Source organism: Apis florea, unplaced genomic scaffold (assembly GCF_048593485.1).
Source record: "Apis florea isolate Af1SG1 unplaced genomic scaffold, ASM4859348v1 contig_3367_pilon, whole genome shotgun sequence".
Lineage (NCBI taxonomy): Eukaryota > Metazoa > Arthropoda > Insecta > Hymenoptera > Apidae > Apis > Apis florea.
Window position 1 is genome coordinate 6496052 of NW_028256746.1, and position 21303 is coordinate 6517354.

Genomic DNA, 21303 nt, shown 5'->3' on the forward strand with positions numbered 1-21303 from the left:
AAATATATTTATTAAAATAAATTATAATTAATATTTTTTCATACTTTTCTTTTCGCGTATTTAAATCCGTTATAATATTTTGCCAACGTCGTTTTATGGTTTCAACCATTTCTCTTAATTCCATCATATCTTCAGCTTTAGCACGAGTTAAAATACTAGCACTTGAAACGTTAATATTATTCATAATTCTTTGCATCCTAGAAATCTCTTGTTCCAATTCAAATATTTTTGTTCTTGACATTTTAGATTGGCCAAGAGAATTTAATTTTTTTAACGAGTCTTCCGTTTTATCTAACCAATCGGAAAAAGACCGGCATGTGTTGCAAAGTTCTTTCCATTTTTCATAACATTTATTCCAACGATTATATCTTTCAACATAACTTTGATTAACATTTATCCATTCATCTCGTAATTTATCACTTAAACGTCTAATTTGTTCGCCTTGCTCTCTTCTTAATTGCGAAGCAACATTTTCAAAAATTGTGTTGATTTCCTCAATGCTTGGTTTTAAAATATTTAATGCGTTATTAATTTTTTTTAAACATTCTTCTTGATTTGAAAAAATTTCATAATCATCACCATTCAATGGTACGGAATTTAAAGATCTCGTCACAGTTACAACAGCTTCTCTAATCTTATTAACTCTGGCAGTAAATTCTTGCATATCAACTCCTCCAACATCCTAAAAAATGTAAAATTAAAAAAAAATTATTCGATAAACCAAAAAGAAATAGAAAATATTAACATACCACTTCAACTTTTTTGTCTGTCACATGTTTGTCCTTATCCTTACTACCGCTAAATCTTTTAAATTGTGAACTAACTTCTTGCCATCTACTGTTAATGCTATATCTTACAGTTTCAGTATATCCAATATTTAATTTTTTCAATTCAACAGCTAATTCATTTAATCTTTTAATCTGTTCTTGTTTAGCATCAAATTCTACAGTAAAAGATTCTAATTGCCCCTCGTAATTATTTACTTGTTCAAGTTTTAATGGTACATCTCGAAACCAATCTTCAAATTCTGTTATTATGGCATTATATTGTCTTAACATTTCCTCTCCTCTTTGTGCTTGTGTGCGTCTTGTTTCTATTTCGGACATAACTTGATGCCATTTGCTTCTTAATTTATCTTGATGTTCATTTTTTATCTTTTCAGCTCTAACAGGATCAGATATATGTACTGTCATAACTAGGCCATCACCTTTGCTAATCAAAGCTGCTGCATCTGGAGCAAGAGTACTAACTTCTCCTTTTAATACCTGAAATATATAAACATATATTAAACAAACGTATAATTTATAATATTAAAAAACATTTAAAACATTTTGAAATATATTTCATTTATATATATACATTTTGACAATTTTTATTTATATAAACTTATAATTTATATAAACATTAAAATTATTTGTAAAATTACTAATGTTTATCAATCATTTCTAAATTTTTAACATTTTAATTTTTAATATTCAAATATACTTTAGATTTACTAATGTTACAATTACAAAAATTTTTAAAAAATATAATACAAACTTCTAGTCGTTTAGTTGGATCTTTTTCATTACTGATTCCACTGATGCTCATCAACATGACATCCATTCTATGTAACATCCGTTGTGCAGCTTGTTCAAATTCCAAAATACTTTTTTCTAAGCCTGTTCTGGATAAACTAGTTGAAATTTTAAAAGGTCTCTTATCACTAGAAATCTTCGTCTCTATTTTATGTTGTGTTTCTTGTGATAATTTTTCAGCCTGTATCTATATGCAACAAAATTATAAGAAAATCCATAATGAATTAAATTTCTTTATACATTTATATGTTAGCCTTCACCTATATTATATATATCTACCAAATGTTAAAATTCTAATTGTTAATATTACGAATTATATTATTAATATATGCATACATTGTACATAACATAGAGATAGATCTTACAATGGCAAGTTAAATGCTATTAGAATTACCTTGCCCAAGAGGTGCTCAATATGCTCCTTTGAATTTGTATCTTCTCCCTCTGAACTGGAACTTCCAACATCAATTTCTGTATCATCAGAAAAAATTAAAACATCATCTGTTTCTTTATCGCTTCCATAAAAGCTTTCACAATCCTCTAGTGTATCATCTTTTGAAATACTTCTAGCACGTCTAAATAACATCAATTTTATATTTCTTTCATAACTATTATTATGATTTTCATTACCATGTAACTTTGAAAGATCTGTATCTTTTTCAAATGTTAATTCTTTATCATTACTGAGCTCTTTTTTGTTTTTTGTAGAACTAATTTCTGATGTGAGAACAAGATCAGCAGGACATCTTGAGCTTAATTTTGTATTTATTTCATTATCTTCAAGTATAAGATATTCAGCTATGCTATCCTTATCTTTCCACGCGGAGTTTTTTTCAAATTTGTTTACTTTACATGAAAATTGTGGTTTATAATTTGAAATTTGATTATCAGTTGAAGTATCCTCAACATCTAATTTCAGAGTTAATTTTTTAACACTTTTTGCAGAGTATGAATCTATTATTTTTTTCTTCTTCAATATAGGAATAAGTTCTCTTTTCTTATTAACAGTTTGATTTCCATTACTAATTGCATTTTTACAAACTTTTATCCTAGTTTCTTTATCTTCTGTATCTGTATCTACCGATTCTGGTTCAGTTTCTGTATCTTCAATAATTTCTACTCTTTCAACAACTTGTGGCTTTAATCCTGCACAGACATTTGCACTTGGTAATATTACGTGATTTTCAGGAGATGCAATTGATTTTATTATTTCCATTTCTTTCACTTCTACAATACGAAAAGGATTCATCTGTGTGTTATAATTTAATGGTTTCGATTCTGTTGTAGTCAATGTATTGGAAGAAACTTGAGAAAATAATGTACTATTTTTGGACAAAAAAAATTCTTCATCGGCCATGTATACATCTGTATCAGGAGATAAAGAAGATAAATCGTCGTCAATATGAACAACTTGTGGTTGAGAAGTCTGAACAACATCGGGTATAGAGCTCATGTCTAATTTTCGTCTAACAGTTCTACTAACATCTACAATTTTAGCTTTTACTTTCTCAGATTTTGCGGAAGATTTCCGGCTTCGATGAACAATATCAACTGGTGAACTTTCAGGTGTACAAATAATATTACATTGACTTTCATCAAATGCGGGATTAAGATATCCTATGCCATATATTTCCTCATTCTCATCTATCAATTTATTTTCTTTTTTAGCTAGTTGCATCGAAGTTTGATCCTGTCTAGACAATTTAGTACGTCCATAATTGTCTCTCCCCTTTGTTTCTCCCATCTTACTTTTTATTAATAAACTGTCTGTGATTTTGTGGATCCATTCCTGTGAAAATATGATAGGTAACAGAAAATTCATGGACAGGCGACAGTTAATTGAAAGAGCATTATTAATAGTATGACAATATCAAGCATGGCCAAAATGAAAGTGACAATGCATTTCATTGTGCAAACAAAGCTTTTTCGTTGCGTGTATCCATCACCAGTACAAAAATTTTGGAGTACATTTCTGTTCATTTTTTATTCGTTGTTTTACAAATCATATTCAGACTTCTTCTATGTATAAAAATCTACATAAGGGGAGAGACAATATCATAAATGATTCATAAACAAATATTTTCCATCCACCAAAGTTTATATCTGCTTTTTATTAATAATGACAGTATTATTTACATAGATAGAGACACCTCTTGGACAAGATCAAAATGATCTATAAAACTTACTAATATAACTTATATAGTATAATGCCCAGACACACAATGAAGTGTTAAATATATGAAATATTAATCGAACTTAAATAATATATATAAATATATATAATCCATGTCTAAATTTTTAAAAGATTTAAAAAATTAGAAAATTTAAAAAAATAAGTAGAAAATAAATAAAATTATAAAAAAAATTTAATTAAAAAAAATGAAAAATAAAATTACTATAAATTAATAATTAATATGTTATTAGTTATAATATATTTTAAACTTCAAACATAAAACTTTGACGTATTGCATCAACAAATTGAAATTGAAACATTATTTTATAAAAATTTCATAATTATATCATTGAAATACTTATATCATTATTATATTGAAGAAATGAAATTTTTTCTCGATAAGATATACGTAATGGTACTATAAAGCACAAGCATTACATATACCAAATGTTAAGATAAAGAAGAAGCAATATAAGCAATGAGAAAACAAGCAATGGATGATATTTAAATTTATTATACAAATATTTATACGTACTTGAATTCTATTAGATATATCCTCCCATTTCTTACAAACATCTGAAACTTTCGGGTAATAAGTATAACGTTGTAGTTGATTGACTTTTGGTTTTGCTTCAATCATTTCGCTTTGAACAGCCTAAAAATTAACAAATTATTGAAAAAAATTTTAAAAATATGTATATGTAATTTTAATTATTATATTGCAATCTGAAATCATAGTTTACTTTGCATTGTTCAAAATGATTTTCCGTCAATTGATCAACTGGAACACTATCTAATTTATTTAGTTTTTCTTCAACTTGTAAAAGCCATGCTTTTATTTCATCAACATTAGGCTCTTCCTAAAAATATAAAAATTGAATCACTTCAAATATTTTAAATAGGCTTTATTATTAATATTAATCTTTTTATGTATAACAAATTTACCTCTGAAGCATTACATAATCTTAATCTCTTTTCAGTATTTGCTAATCTAATAACAATATCTGATAATTTTTCTTTAAGTTGTTCTAAATACATAGGATCGCAAAGTTTAGAAAATTCATCCTGTGAATTTAACAATTTATCTTTTACAACGTTTAATCGTGGTATTACTTCTGTCAAAGTTTCCTATTTAAGCAATTTCACAATTATTTTTTTTTATAAAAAATCGTAAAATTTAAATTTACGATTATGTACTTAATCACATACTTACTCGTACATATATCGCATTAACTGGAAGATCAGGCATATTTTTTTGATTATCTAATTCTTTATTAATACTATCTATAGACATATTAATATAAGACATGTTTTTATACATATCGCGTGATAAATCCAGTGCTGTTTCCAAACATGCTTTTGATTCAGTTATATGTAAACCCAACTATAATAATGAAAAAATACAATTTTTACATAAATTTTTACATAGAAAATAATATTCTATTAAAAATATATATATTGATATTACGCGTATTACCTTATTATATAATTCTTTTAACATATCAATTCGTCGCGAAAATTTCTCTGGTTCAGTGACACTTTTTTCTTCAACTAATTTCCTACCAGTTATTATAATATTTTCTATCTCGCTTTTAATTTCACTTAACGTTTGATAAAAACGCTATAGAGAATAATAAATTATAGAATTTGAATCAAATATCAAATTTTTATCAAATATCAAATATATAATTAATATAATAGATAATTTATTACCAGACAATGTTTAAGTTGACCTTCAATAGCTTCTGGATCTTCTGATGACAGTTCTAATAAACAAGTTGCTTCTTCTATTCCTCTAAGCTCTCGTAAAGCTCTGGATAATCTTGGTTCTAAATTCGTTGGACATCGAAAACGTTGGAATTTTTGTTGAACTTCGGAAAATTTCTGTTCAATGAGAGTTAGTTGTTCTTGTAATCTGAGTGCTGCTTCTTGTTTTCCAGAAGCTTTGTAAGATTCAATTTGTAACGCCATTTCTTGAAGTGTAGATCGTTGATGTTCCATTTCTTCCATTAATTTCTAAAGTTTAATTTATACAATTAATATCAGAAAAAAATTTATATTTGCCTAATTTTTTCTCTTCTTTTCGTATTGTATTATATATTTCTTATTTTATATTTTTGCAAAATACACAAATAACTTTTCTATCATGCTTCTTGGAAGCAATGTTTTATATACAATGTTTATGAATGTATGAGCAAAAGATGAATTTTATATTTTTAGTAAACATATTATATTTACACTTTTGTATTAATTTGCAAATGAATCTCATATTTTTTTCAAGTAAATGTTCAGTAAATAAATAACAAAAATTTCACTAACAGACCTGATAATCATGAGGCAAATCATCAGCAGTAAGGTCGCAGTCAAGACGTGCTGTTAGTACAGAATCTATTTGTGTTAAGGAATGCTGAAGGGCAAGAATACGTCCTTCTGATTGTTGTGCTTGCTTCACTGATCCTTCCAGCAGCTTTGCTCGCTGCCCTGCCTACTCAAAATATAATTCTAATTTTCTGTGTAACTTAATAAAAATTGTGTAATATATATTATCAAATAATATGTATTCAATAACAAAATTTTCATATAAAAAATCATTTAAAATAATTTAAAAAGATATAGTATAAATATAAAAAAATTATTTGCCTAAAAATATTGAAAATTTTTTAAAATTTATCCGAATAATAATTATATATATAATTATATTTAAATAAACAAAAAAATTTATAATTCATACAAGCAACAGTAATATTTTCAAGCAGAATAAAAAACTAATCAATGAATATGTTTAAATAAATAAGTATAAACTTCTTTTACCAATGATGCATGCAGTTAAAAATAAATACAATTTTTTGTTATAAACAAAATCAATATTTCAAGCATAATTACATTACATGTAATGATCATCATACCTGATTATTTAAACTTTCCCAACGACTTGTTAAATTCTCTACATCCATTTGAATGGACTGAGTCATGATGTTACTTTCAATCAATTGTTTACCTATTTCTTGTATCTTTTCAAGTCTTAATTCTGGATGATTTCGTATATAATTTTCTAAATCCTTTTTAAGGTAAAAATTTATTACTTTTATAAAAATTATAAAAATTTACCCAATATTATAAATTACATTAAGTATACTTACATCAAGTTCTTCTGATATTTCTTCAGCATCTGCAGCTCTTTCTGTTGATCTTCTTAACCTTTTATCTAATTTATCCAACCAATCACTTTCTTGTGCAACTAAAGCACGGAATTCACCATATTCGTGGCTAGCATTTTGTAAATGTCTATATCGTTCATAAATACGATCTGTAACATCCGTCCAACGAGCATTTAAAAATGTAAATCGTCTACCAAGTTCTTGCACTGAAGATCCTTCAGAACTTAATAATTTATCATTGCCCATTTCATTGAGATTTCTAAATTCCTCTACTCGCTTATCTATCTTTTCTTTTAATGATTGATATCGGCCACGAACTTGAAACAGTTCAACAGAAGACGTTATTTTGGTTTCAATTGGTATTTCTTTTTCTAAAGTTGATAACCATTTTGTAAAATCTTCTATTCCATTTATTATTTCATCATTTTTTTTCAATGTATCTTCATACTTATCATTTAAACTTTTAGCACCGTCAACGATAGCATTCCACTTATGCGATACAACTTCTAATTTATTGTTTAACACATTTGCAAATTTTGGTTCAGAATTTTCAAGTAATTTATTTGTAGAAATTTGAAGTTTTTCTATTTTTGGTTTCATTTCATTTATATCTTCACAAAAAGATTGAATCTGTTTTAATCTAAGTTCCATAATTTCAATATCATTTGAGACATTATCTTTTGATAATTCTTCTAAATATTGCCTTGATTTTTCAAGCCAATTTTCAAGCTCTGAAAGCTCGTTATTGAATATTTTTAAAGACTGAATATCTACGAAAAATTAACATATATTTTTAAAAAAAGAAAGAAATAAAATTTCATATAAAAATTAAAAAAATAACACACGCACGCACATATACATACATATATATATATATACATACCTTTTTGCAAATTTTGTTGACGTTCTTCTAATATTATAGGTATATCGCTCCATTTAGTAATAAGATCTTGTAATGCATCTTTAAGTCTTTGACCCTGAGAATCTCCATTGGTCTTCATTATTAATTCATGTCCAACACTATTTACATAATTATAAACTTCTTGGTGTTCTTTCAAAGAATTTTGCAAATCGCTGAATTTTCGTAATTGTTCTGTCATCGTCTTATCATCTGACATTACTATATGTTCTGATAGTAACATACTTTCTACATTATTAATAAAAGAAGTGAGATTAGCAACTGCATCTGTATATTTCTTCGGCGGTGTTTTATCAACAGCATCATTTAATTCAGTTAATTTTTCAGATAATCTAAAATAGTATTAAGAAATTATTAAAATTATATAAAATTTTATATATGTATCAATATAAATACCGAAAAGTAGTTATTACGTTTTATACAATTTTTCCCAGTTACAAACAAACATTTGTATATCTTCATTTAAATTGATAGTTTCATTACTACCAAACAAATACATAGTTTGATTTTCTGGTAATTCTTTGGCTTTTTCTAACAATTTTTTTATACGCTCTTCATGAGATTTCATTGATTTTAATTTCACCTAAACAAAAATTATATTTAAATTAAGATTTTATTTAGAATTTTATTTAGATTTTTAAAAAAAAAGTATTTTTAAAAGTTATAAATTAACAAAACAATATTACTCTAAATGGTTCCACTTGATTGTTTCCTTTGTTTGAATCAAACCATTTAGAATAGCTATCTAACATTAAATTCAAACTAGCCAGTTCTGTTCGAAATTTTTTTACTTCTTCTAAATATTCTATACGATTTCTTATTTCTTCAAGTCGACTATTAGTTGCCATCCAACAATTCTGTATATCTTTAATTTTTGTTTCATCTGTTTCAATCGATTCATTAGCATTTTTTAATTCTTCAAGAAGCTGCTTCCCCAATTCTAAAACTTTGTCATAATCATTTTTGTGTGCTTCTATATCAGCAATTGTATCATTGTAAACAACTTTCTTTTCTTCGATGCTTAATTCGTCAAATACTCCCTCCGATCGTCCAATTTCTAAATCAACATAATCAAGCCATTTATACAAATTATGTAATGCCGATTCAAATTCATGTCTACTTGTATTATCTACGCGACGTTTCTTTGAATCACTGTGAGGCGTAGACTGAAAAGAAAAATAATATAAAAGATATTCACGTAATAAACATTTTATAAAATTTATAAAATTTTTCGCAAACATACAGTTGCAGTAATTTCTTCTTTATAAGCGATACTTGTTACTGTTTCAGACATCCATTCATTGCCCGTAACTACTGTTGTTTCCCTCTCAGTCTTCAGATCGAATTCAAATCCCGAATTTGTTATCTAATATTATATAAAAATAAAAAATATTTTTTGTATAAATAGAGAATAATATATGGAAAATGAATAAATTTTATACTTCTTCTAAATATATAAATATATAATTTTATATATAAATTTCATATGTTACCCTTTGTGTCTGCACTTCCATTATTTGTCCCACTGCTTCCCATCGATCTTGCAAATTTTCGATTTTTTCTAATATATTAATACATTCTGGTGAAGTATTTTGTCCTTCCAGTTCTTGAATTGATTCTTGTAAGGACATTAACTTTCTTTGATTTTCATCCATATCCATTTTTAATATTTGTAATTTTTTAATTCTTTCAAGCACTTCACCAATTTCGGAAGCAGGATTTGCTTCCATTTGTTTTAAAGTAATTTCAGTTTCATTCAACCATGACATTAATCTTTTATAGTCATCGTTAACATTTTGCCAAAGCGAAGAAAGAGCCTGCAAACGTTGCCTCCTTTCTTCTTTCCACTGACAAATGTGGGTCCATCGCTCTCCGAGAGCGGATAATTGATCTTCCATTTGCGCATAAACTGCTTCAGAATTTTCTTCATCCACAACAACTACCATATTTCTCATACCATCAACAACTCCCTGCTGTGCCTCAATATCTTGCTCTAATTCATTCAATTGTTTCAGTTGTTCATCTAAGGCAGACTGATTTAATTCAATAGCTGCCATTCGCGAAATTCTATCTTCAGTCCTTGTTAACCATTGCCGTAATGCATCTAACTGGCCTTGTTGCATTTGCATAAGGACCTATAGTAATTAAAAAATTATTTATTAATAATATATAAAATTAATATTATTATCATTATACGCACCTCATGAATTTTAGTTTGTCTTTCCATTGCACGCATTCGAAGTCCTTCCCATCGAGAATTTAATAATGACATTTGAACGCGAACTTCGTGTTCTTCATCCTTATGTAAACCGCCTTCCGCTAATAATCTCGCACCTTCCTCCAATACAGCACCAACACCATCTTGATGACCGGACAATTCTACTAAAAATGATTCATGTTCGTGAAATTGTTGTTTTAACACTTCTAAAGTAGATCCAGGATCTGGAGCATGATTTAATTTATCTTCTGCCTCCAAAAGCCAAGTCAAAACTTCCTCGAGAGCGACTTGATAACCACCAAGTTCTACCGATACGTTTGTCGCAAGACTCATCGGTCGTGATGTTGGTGTTCCAAAATTTGTAAAAGATAATGTATTCTAAAAATATTTTTATTTTATAAATTTTCTTATAAATTATACGCTTAATATAAAATCAAATTACCTCTGCTCCCGGAGTCGTAACCGGGCTGCTATCACTTGCTACTGATAGATCTAATTCGCCTATATCATCTCCAGAATGAGGTAATGATTGAAAAAGACACATAACGTACATCATTATTGATTTTTTATCCGGCACCGATGTATTCACATCTGTCATAAAATACAATATATAATTTTTAAATATTGCAATATAGAAAAAAAATTAATATCAGTTCGATTTTTTTTTTGTTTATATTACCTTCTGGATCCAACAAACGTTCAATGCCCAATTGTTCCTGAGCAATACGAAATGCATGATCTAGTCTAGCATTGGGATGTTTACGCGCTATGTTATTAAAATCAAATAAATGCGGTTTCCATTTATGAAGAATAGCATTGAATGCTAAACCATCTGACCAAGATGTAGTAAAGTTTTTAATATCAACTCCAGAATAATTCTAAAAACGACATAGATATCAAAATTTTATATGTTGTATAATTAAATATATTATAAAAGAGATATATTTTAAAAAAGATATTTTAATTCAATCGTATTTTCACCTGTGAATTTTGACGACACCATGCTAAAAGAGTTTTCTCTAAATTCGTCTGTTGTAGTTCTGTCATTAAATCTTTCAGATGATAATGTACCTAAGAAAGCATTTGATTTAATCTCAAACAAATGACGTATTAAAAGAAATCACATAAAATAACAAAAATGATAACATAATAAAAATATACTGATAACTTTTATTCCAGACAAATTAACCTACTTATAAAACTGACCTGCCAGTGTAGAATAATACTCCATACCAATCCAAGTGTTAGCTTAGGATTCCCATCAACTATATCATTACTGCTAATATTTACGAGTTTTACCTAGGAGAATGACAAGAAACATTAGCTTGCACTTTCTACTTCATTTACATTGTTTCCTAATTAAATATATTAGCAACTTACATTATTTTGTTCAAGAATTTGCAAAGCTTTATTGACATTATTCAAATGATGAACTCTCATTCGACCGCGTTCTCTTTTCTGTAAATAACAAATACATTATAAGATTAGATATATGATTTTTTTTTTTTTAAGAAAATCATCAAAAAGAATTACAAATAGTGCGATTTAAAGGAATATCTAAATAAAGCGATTCTTCCGAATGACTAAAGATATTCATGAAACAGCATAAAAATGCGGAACGATGCATATTTTTCGCTCGGAATACTCTTACGCCTACTGTATATAGATAACTAGCAGTTTTATGTAAATATTCGTAATGCTCGATAGGCGCACCTGTTTGGAATTCTATTCGTAAAGCTCATAATGTAAACACGAGACGTGCTACTCCAAGAAGCATTTAAAAAAAAAAAATAATTGTCAGCGGAATGTTTAAAAGATTACATCAGACGTAAAATAAAAATACCATGTATGTCTCGTAACAAGCTATCGCACCTATCCGTTTAGATTATGTAATCATTCACCTATACTGAAAATACTATACTTACATAGACTTTAGACGTGAGAACTTCCAACAGAGACAATAACCGATTGCCATCTCGTAAGTCAACGAACAAATCAGAAATCGGCTCGTGATGATTCTGCGATAAAGATTATTGTTTATTATTTATTACTTAATTATATTAATATATTCCTATACTTTTGTCTTATATTTAAAAACATGGCACGTACCTTAAGCAATTGCGAATTTATCCATTTTGCAAACGTTTTCTTTTGTACATCTTCCCGCTCATCTGCAACATATTTAATAATCATTATATTATAATCGAAAAATAATTGTTCTAAGTCAATTTAATTTATCATATTTATATCATAATTAAATTTGTACACAATGATATATCAATCTCAATAATTAAATAATACTCGAAACGATTGTACAATTACATTTTAAAGAGATTATATTTTAAGACAATTACATTTTAATCAAAAATATTAAATAATATTTCAAAGGAAAGCATATTATATAAAAATATTATACGATAATATATATTATTAATGATAATATTATACGTAATGTATTAAATTCTCGAAACTATCTCGAGAAATTTGTGGAAAAGCAGATAATTCAAATCTCACGATTATTATGATTCGGCTGAAAAAAAAGAAGTGATTTAAATATTTTGTTCCTGAAACAAGAGCAGTGGTTTCATTGTCATTTCGACATTACCGCGAAATTATTGTCGACGTGGCAACGACGTCTCGTCATCTATCGCGTTGACACTCATTGACCCCGGTAGATGCAGCAGTAAACTCTTGAAATTTAGGTCGGCCAACAGAAAGTCATAAGCACGATGCTGATAAATACCTGGTTGGGTTCTGTACGACCAGCGATTTTTCAAGAGTCACGAGAATTTTATTTTATAGATATACACGTACAGGAAGTTTGAATAACTAATCATCCCTTCAAAATTCAGAGACTTATGACAAATGTTTGTAAAGGTAAATTGTTCGAATGATTCATCGTACTTTGATCAAAACGGTCTTTCACTCGTTTCTCCGATATCTAAACAGAGTCCTTCAAAACCCGACGCAACCGCATACATTAGACGCATTTTTACCAGAAACCAGAATATTCAGATTCCGATCATATTGCTTTATACCGGCCTATGCTATAAATTCTTACTCGAACAATATCCTATATCCTTCACAAATCTCCTAGATCATCTATTTCCATTTCAAGTTATCGTCATTCGTCATTGCCTTCGATCGCATATCCTCGTCCAGAGAATGCTCGAATTATTGCCAAGTGAAGCGTCTCGACATCATTAAGTCCATCAACATCGCGAGTACGGTATTAATCATTTAGGAGTTTATCAAAGTCCCTGGCGTTAATCGATCCAGAAAGCTATGCATTTTTCGTCCTACATTTGAGAGAACAAATAAATCGAAAAGAAACACGCAACAAACACGCGGACGTCACTGGCCAGCGATGAATGAATGAATGAACGGTCGTACTTATCTTACATTCGAAGGCATACAAGATAATGAAAAGAACTGAAGGGAAGCCGAGGGGGATATTATAAATCGCGAATGGCGATCACGTAGCCGAAGCAAAGTATGCCGTAAGATACGAGAGCGTGCGTCTTTCCTGGCCTGGCATCGGCCAACGTGGAGAGCCTTTCCTTACGAAACCGTGCCGCTTCCGAATATGGTGCATCCAGTTCTTTTGCCCCGTCATACGATCCACCAGTTTTCTTTACGCGATGATCGTACCTCGTTCCTCTGAATCGCCGCCGTTTTCTGTTAGAAAAATTCAATCGCAGCATCGCGTAATCATCGCGCCACTTCCTGCGCGCTCTCGATAGGCCATCCTACGCGATCGGGAGTAACGACCATTAGAAGGATTGTTCGATGGCGATACGCGTTAGCCACTAATAGGATGGTATTTACTCGTTAACTTGGGAGGATGAGTTAACTTGTTGTTTAAAAATATCTTCTCACTTGGAAACTCGACTTACAACGGGTGATGATGATTCACGGATAGAAATCGGTTAGAGCCCGGTTGCGAAGAATTTCTATCGTTTCTGGAAGTTTTGTTTAAACTGTACAATGCTAACAAAGATTATCTATCGATTGAATGTTTATAGAATATATGTATCTATATATTTTCCTATTTCAATACTTTAAATCAGGATTTAGAATTCATTCATATACAATTACAAATTTCTTATGAATTTTAAAAGGGTATTTCTTGTGTACAATTCGAATGAATTTTTAATCACTGTTGACAAGAAGATATATGACGACAAGCTTGAGAGTTGATTGCACAGAGATGAATATAACGGAATTTCAGAGCCGAGGTCACTCAGCTTTCGTAGTATCAAACACGAATCTTAACATTGTCGCGAATATTTATTGTCGTTCTAATCTTAATCGATTATTTCCTTGTCGGATCAAATTGATATTAAAAACATAGTTAAAATGCAATTCTTCTACTTAAATACTGCATCTAATAATGAGATAACTTGCTCAAATCGCAAAATTGATTGTCGATGAATATAAATCAAATTTTTGTAGAATATTATTTGAAAAAGATAGCGAAATCGTCCTAATTCATGTCAGATGGAAACTACATAAAGAGAAATATTGTAAGCAAATACAAAATTATTTATGACTCGACATTTCGCACAATATAATTCCGTATATATCACTGTAACAGTAAAATGCAGAAAATCGATCAATAATATACATCTGACCCATGGAACCGTTATGTCAAATCATTCTTAAACCTATTGATTTTTGAACTGTCGCAATCTATATATTATCAATCTATATCGGAACGAATGTATCGAAGTTACAAGAAACGAAACAGCTGTATTCACATGTCGTACAAACTATCTGTAACAAAATTCCCTTAACGTCTTCTGGAACCCAAAGCTGGATTCAAGTGTTTATACGCAAATGCACATCTGCTGGTTCACTTTCAAAGCAACTAATGTAAACAGCGGTGGTCAAGTATAAAATACGCGAGAAAATATTGCATACGCCGTTATATTAAATGAAATATAATAATATCTTATACATCAATATATAAAATTAATCATAGCTTTTGATAATAAATGCTGAAACTTCATTATCGAAAAATGGAATAAAATTATAGAACATATAAATATATCGTTTAATTTTTAGATGGATTTGTGTCTACATGAACGAATATTTGATTTGATTTAAATAAAAATTTCGATATTCTTGCTCGAATGATTTTTGAACTTTCAACAATTGCCACGATCTACCCTTTCGCGATTACAAGGGTTGAACGAACCGCAAGTTCGAAGCGCGTAATGCTGTTAACGCCTCGATAATACATCGCCGAGAAAACAGTGCCAGCCATCTGAAACCACCGCTAAACTTAGCTAAATGCGCGCTAACACGCGCTCTCTTCTCCACCATAAGCACATTCATTAGAGTAAATCAACGAAACAAATATTTCACGAGTAATGTCGTTGCACTGACACCTATCGTGGCAGACTTTCTAAAAAGAAACCTTGGATTTTTTATCGTTTACGTTTTATCGTTTACAAAAGCGCTTATGAGTCATTTTTTCCATGAATCAAACAAGAATGATTATATCTTATTTCTTTGTATTAACTCATCTATATAACCGTGTGATATATTTCGTTCCAAAGCCTGATTCTCTAATTTTATATTATATAGTATAATTAAAAGAAAAAGAGAAAGAAAAAATAAGATATAAATGAGATATAAATAGATATAGAAATATCTATATTTACAATCATAGTAATCTTTTGATTATATCAGTAACCATTACGCCATCGATAGTGCACTAGGTTTGCAATATCGCTGTCACAGCACGATCTCGAGTATCAGTTACCTCAAGGACGTAGCATTTTTTGCGAGTCAACTACCACTCGCAAGAGAAATGCTCTCCATACAGGTATCTTTATATTCAAGCTCGAATCTCCTGGAGAATTATACGTATCGAGATCGAGTCATGATTCTATGTCGAGCGGGAGCTCTTACGCATCATTCTTGAATGCGCCAACTGCCTCGGCAAAGTCGGAATTAACGATCTTGAACCTGATTCTCTCCCTTCTTTCTTCTTCGAACGTTCGCCTTACTTTGTCCCTTATTCTTTCTCTTTCTTTTTTGCTAAGATCGTTAAGCATCGAAAAAGCCTCTGAACAAGATGCTCAAAACCACTCGATATCGCCTCTTCATTAAAAAGATGCAAATATCGAGAAAATGAAGAGAGGAAGATCCGAAAAATGTAATAAAGACCTAACCGTACAGAAAGAGGTTGCGCGTCGTCGTTTTACGATAAATTACCTTAATTTTGTCGTAAACACTCTGGCGGTCGAGGAACTCTTAATTCTTTGCGCAAGACAGAAAATTGGTCTATAAATATCCTTAACTTAAAACAGTAGCTACGATTAATGTTTGTAATTTCATAGTAGAACTTGAGAACAGTCGTAACAAGTCACAACTTCGTGTTTATTTTCTTCGCTAATTATGAAGATATATCAATCGATGTTTCTATTCTTTTACTATCACACTGCATCTAAAAAATAAAAAATAATATCAGGGAAATAATATTTTATACTTAGAAAAAAGTGGTGAGAATTAACTATGTATAAATAGCTATAACCACAAAAAGGCGGGAAAACTGTATCTAGGCCAACAATATATTCATTCAAACGCACTTTGCGTGTCAATTCTTTGTGATCGTACTAACGGTTTAAAAGTCGCAAAGCTTTTAAACGCTTTTCGACTATAAACTATTCAGTGTCGCCTTTTTATTGATCGACATTAGGCTGAAAGCAAGTAGAGCACTATGTGCACTTTGCAAACAAGCTAACTGCCTAGGATAGCTGTCAATGTAGAGAATAATGGTTTAAACGAGATGACAATGAAACGAGAACTACCAACCACGAAGATTGCATCTTCTCTGGCGCGTATACTTGGAACGCGTGTCGTTGGCCCTAAACGCACCATCATCTGAAGTTCACAGGTCAAATGAATTGATGGGACCGCGTAATATTCACACTAGCATCCTAGTATTTGATGTGTTCAATTCAACGTATATTTTCAGTCATCTCTCAATATAATTGACGTAAAAATATACTTTTCTTCTGTTCTTTATTGAATTCAGCATGTAAATATGTAATTCAGCATGTACCTATGAATGAAACATTTTATGTTATATATATAAAATTAAACAATGTCGCTTGATTTTTTAACGAAATAACGAAAATAATTTTTATTTATATTGTTTATACTCATTATAATTAATCGTATTCATTCAAATTGAAAAAAGAAATATAATGGAATCTTTTAATAGATCTGATATGTAAATTATATTAATAATGAGTGCATTTAATAAATATAATGTTTGATATCTAATATTTAAAAAAATGTATTTAAAAAATGATAACAATTTATATTTAAATTTTAATTGGAATCGACAGTATTAATGAACACATGTCGTATATTAAATGCTAATTAATAGAATATGATAAAAATTTCATAACATTTGAATACGGAAGCAATTAATCGTAATCTGTTCGTATCAATTACATGAATTATGTCAAATTAATCAATTCTAAAATTGATTATATCAATTTGTTTATAGATATAATATAATAAAATATTTAGTATTATGAATTCATGATCGTACCATATATAAAAGACTATATCTAGTTAATTATATATATTTATTCATAGCTTTCTAAATCATATATTTTATTCTTCAATAAATTATAAATTTAAGAATATAATACTCTTAAGATATTTTTAATTTATCACTATTCGTATAACCAGAAGTTTCAATTGTTTCATATCGAATCGAATTATACATTTAAATTGAAATAAATTAATACATTAAATAAAATAGCTCGAAAAAAATTGGAAATTATTTAACTAATTCAATGATTTAGAATCAATTGAATTAAATCAAAATTTATTATGAAAATTTTAAAACTGGTATCATAAAATTATAATTTTTAATAAATATCTTGAGTTTAATATATAATAATAATATATAGATTGAAAATATTTTAAAAATTATGTAATATTAAAGAATGATACACATGATCTAACAAATAGAATTGTATAAACTTTTTTCACATTCAACTCATAATTTATTATTCATATTTTTACAATTTATCAATTTTATACGAGCAATGAATATGCGAACTAACATTTCTATTAAAAATATACAATCGATTTTTGTCTAATTGCTGAAATAGACTCATTGAAATGAAGAAAACAAAGAATCTATTATTTTAACAAATGCATAACTTGAGTTTTAAATTTGATGAAAATGATAAAAATTAAACAATGATAAATTTATCAGAAACGAGTTATTACAATTATTATATTAACAATGATTCGTGCTACTATATCATAATAAAATTAAACAGGTAGAAAATGAAATTACGCCTTCTAATTACCGTAACAATCATATAATCATTTATGCGTTAATAAGCCAATTAATACAATCAATTTTACGCGAATTATTTAACGAATGAGATTTTAGTATTTTCCACAAGAATACCCCATTGTTCTCATACCTAGTAATTAGAAATTCTGTCAATAAACACATATTAATCTATAGCGTCTATGATATATTTAATGCAATATAAAGGTTAATTTTTTTACTATTATAAAAGAAAACAAATATGTAAAAATCAAATTATGAAAATTAATTAAATTAAAAGTTTTAAAATTTTTACAGGTAGTTTTCTCGAAATTCCAATTTCCACATTTTATATAATAGATATGTATATAATGTATATGTTCATCGAATCTAATACTAATACATGAAGCACGTATTCTAATCTAAATGACGCCACTTACGCAGTCCAGTTATCATTCTTGACATACACGTGTTTCATACCTCTTTCTTCATATAATATATATATGCATTATTGCACATATGCTGAATAAATATTTCGTCGATTAGATAAAGTATACCTTAGAATACAGATAACCTCATTACCTACTGATGATGAGAATAGAAAAATGTACATATAAATGAAATAATTTAGCTAAAATTTTATATATATATTTATATATATTTTTTAAGTTTTCATATATAAAACATATTAAAATTTTACTAAATTTTATCAAATGTATATAAATATGAAAAATATTATTCAAATTATAATATGTGTAAATAACATGATATTAATTCTAACAAATTGATTATTAATATTTGCATAGTATTAAATTTTTAATTGTTCTTTAATATATAATCTTGAATATAGCTAACATAAGCTAAATTTAAAAGGAAATCGAGATAAACGATTTACCGGCTTTTTTATTTTCAAATAAATTTTTTAATACCTGCAATTCTTAGCTAATATCAAGATATCAAGATATTATATTAAAAAGATATATTATATAAGATATAATCAAAAAATAAAAATAAATTAAGACATTAATCTTTAACATAAAAGACAATCAAAAGTAAAAGTAACAATATTCAAAAGATTCTGTAGACAATAAAATTATAATTGCGGACTGACATACCTATGTAAACGACTTCCATCTTGAGACTTTATAGAGACGCAGTCACTGAATCGGCGACGTAACAATATCCAAGGGCACTTAGTGAAAAGCACAAAATATCACATCGATTACGATTATGCTAAATACAAATTATCACAAATTTCACTATATAAGAATAAAAAAACTAATACTGGGAATAATAACAATTGTTAATTATAAAATGAATAGAACCGAACTTCGAACCGATTTCGATGATGAGGTTAGAATCGTGCGCGCACAACGCGCGACAACAGCGATCCTTACGCGACACTTGTTGATTCTACACTGTCAAGAAGACCACTGCACCCGTATGTGCAAACACGTCGTCACATACACACATGAACTTTTAACTTTCTCTCTCTTTTTCTCGTGCACTCTTTCTTTTTTTCTCACATTCTCTTTCTTTCTATCTGTCTTCCTTGTTTACCTTATTTCCACTAACGATGGCGTTTCTTTTATGCCTTTACAATCTTTGATGCGATTGGAACTTATATGTGAAATCACAGTGTCGTTGCTTTTACATGCGAAGAACAAACATCGAACACGGCAAGAGAGATAAAGGAAAGAAAAATACTCAATGATATTGAAATGAAAAGAATACGAACAATAGCTAATTCGTAAGTCGAAAATGTAAAAGAAAAAAAATACAGACGTTCTTACTTTCATATGAACGTCAATGGACCGCCGAACGAACTACACACCAGCCGAGTCTCAAGCAAACTGGCAACCTCGGAGTTCAGGACAAGTAAGGCCCAACTTCCCCTTCTTTTACCCGTCTTCTAGCAATATATACTGTCTTTTTGTCTCACTTCTTTCTATAGATTATTTTATTCTTTCCTTTATTCTTGAATGGCTCTCCCTTTCCCTAACATATCGTGGGATTTTATTTATTGTTCACATAAGAAAACAATATAATGAAAGGAATGTTAAAAATTTGGATTCAATTAGTTAATTAAATTAGATTAAAATTATTTAATACTTGATTGAATCAAAATTATAGATTTAAAAATTAATTTTGTTATTACATTTTAACATTGCATCTATAAAGTATGTAAATAGCTTGTATATAATTACATGATAAATATATTGATATAGTTTATAGAAAATTGATAAATGTCAATCAATAATTTATCAAAAACTTGCTTTTACGGTACTATAAAAAATTGATTATAATTTTAAGTTTTCTAAAGATAAAAAAATTATAATCTACAAGTATTGAAACAGGCCCCCAGGCTTTCTCGCGAACCATAAGGCCCAATGTATCCCAGGTAAACAGGATCTCAGAAATCGAAAGAAGTAGTCTCTCTCGCATGGAACATTAGAATGAAACAGGTAGAAAGAGGTAGATCGTATAATTCAAAAATTTTAGAGTTTACTTATTATCATTTCACAAATAATTTTTCGTATAAATATTATCAAAATTAGTATAACAAGAATAGAAATAATAATCTGTAACATAATCTGAATAAATTCAATAAAAAAAATTAAATTAATATAAATATAAATATTATAATATATATTTTAATAATTATTCTAATTTTAAAATTCCAATCTTTATATGTTTTTCAATAAATGTATTTTCTATAATTTAGTCAACTCTAAAAATTAAGCAAAATCAACATGTAATAAGATTAGTGCAATTCTAGAAAATGCATTTTTGTAGACAGAGACCTCCCACAGCGTTGTCTTTTCTTCTTCGAATTTATTCAATTTTAGATATATGTATATATAAATATACACATATATATATAGATACGTATATACATTCCTATTCATCTAATCTATACATATAATCATGTATCATGATTTCT

General features: G+C 28.5%; 1 protein-coding gene across 8 annotated transcripts in view; it reads right to left on the bottom strand.

The window, feature by feature from the left end:
* The window catches only part of LOC100868461 (dystrophin), a 410667-nt gene that overhangs the window by 386236 nt on the left and 3128 nt on the right, over positions 1-21303 (bottom strand). For 3 of the 8 annotated variants that reach the window (XM_086912121.1, XM_086912117.1, XM_086912120.1), the window contains exons 3-28: positions 12155-12216; positions 11971-12063; positions 11426-11503; positions 11252-11344; positions 11027-11116; positions 10725-10923; positions 10488-10636; positions 10028-10423; positions 9321-9962; positions 9071-9193; positions 8514-8993; positions 8241-8410; positions 7792-8159; positions 6891-7678; positions 6657-6809; positions 6074-6235; positions 5464-5766; positions 5228-5371; positions 4964-5134; positions 4696-4878; positions 4494-4610; positions 4286-4405; positions 1972-3366; positions 1540-1764; positions 750-1265; positions 45-682 (exon numbers count right to left, since the gene is read on the bottom strand). In XM_086912121.1, the coding sequence (XP_086768247.1) occupies positions 45-682; positions 750-1265; positions 1540-1764; positions 1972-3366; positions 4286-4405; positions 4494-4610; positions 4696-4878; positions 4964-5134; positions 5228-5371; positions 5464-5766; positions 6074-6235; positions 6657-6809; positions 6891-7678; positions 7792-8159; positions 8241-8410; positions 8514-8993; positions 9071-9193; positions 9321-9962; positions 10028-10423; positions 10488-10636; positions 10725-10923; positions 11027-11116; positions 11252-11344; positions 11426-11503; positions 11971-12063; positions 12155-12216 (7858 nt within the window). Of the gene's footprint in view, positions 1-44; positions 683-749; positions 1266-1539; positions 1765-1971; positions 3367-4285; positions 4406-4493; positions 4611-4695; positions 4879-4963; positions 5135-5227; positions 5372-5463; positions 5767-6073; positions 6236-6656; positions 6810-6890; positions 7679-7791; positions 8160-8240; positions 8411-8513; positions 8994-9070; positions 9194-9320; positions 9963-10027; positions 10424-10487; positions 10637-10724; positions 10924-11026; positions 11117-11251; positions 11345-11425; positions 11504-11970; positions 12064-12154; positions 12217-16270; positions 16328-19474; positions 20215-21303 lie in introns of those variants that run through there. The other 5 variants (XM_086912119.1, XM_086912118.1, XM_086912123.1 and 2 more) reach the window with 5 other exon arrangements.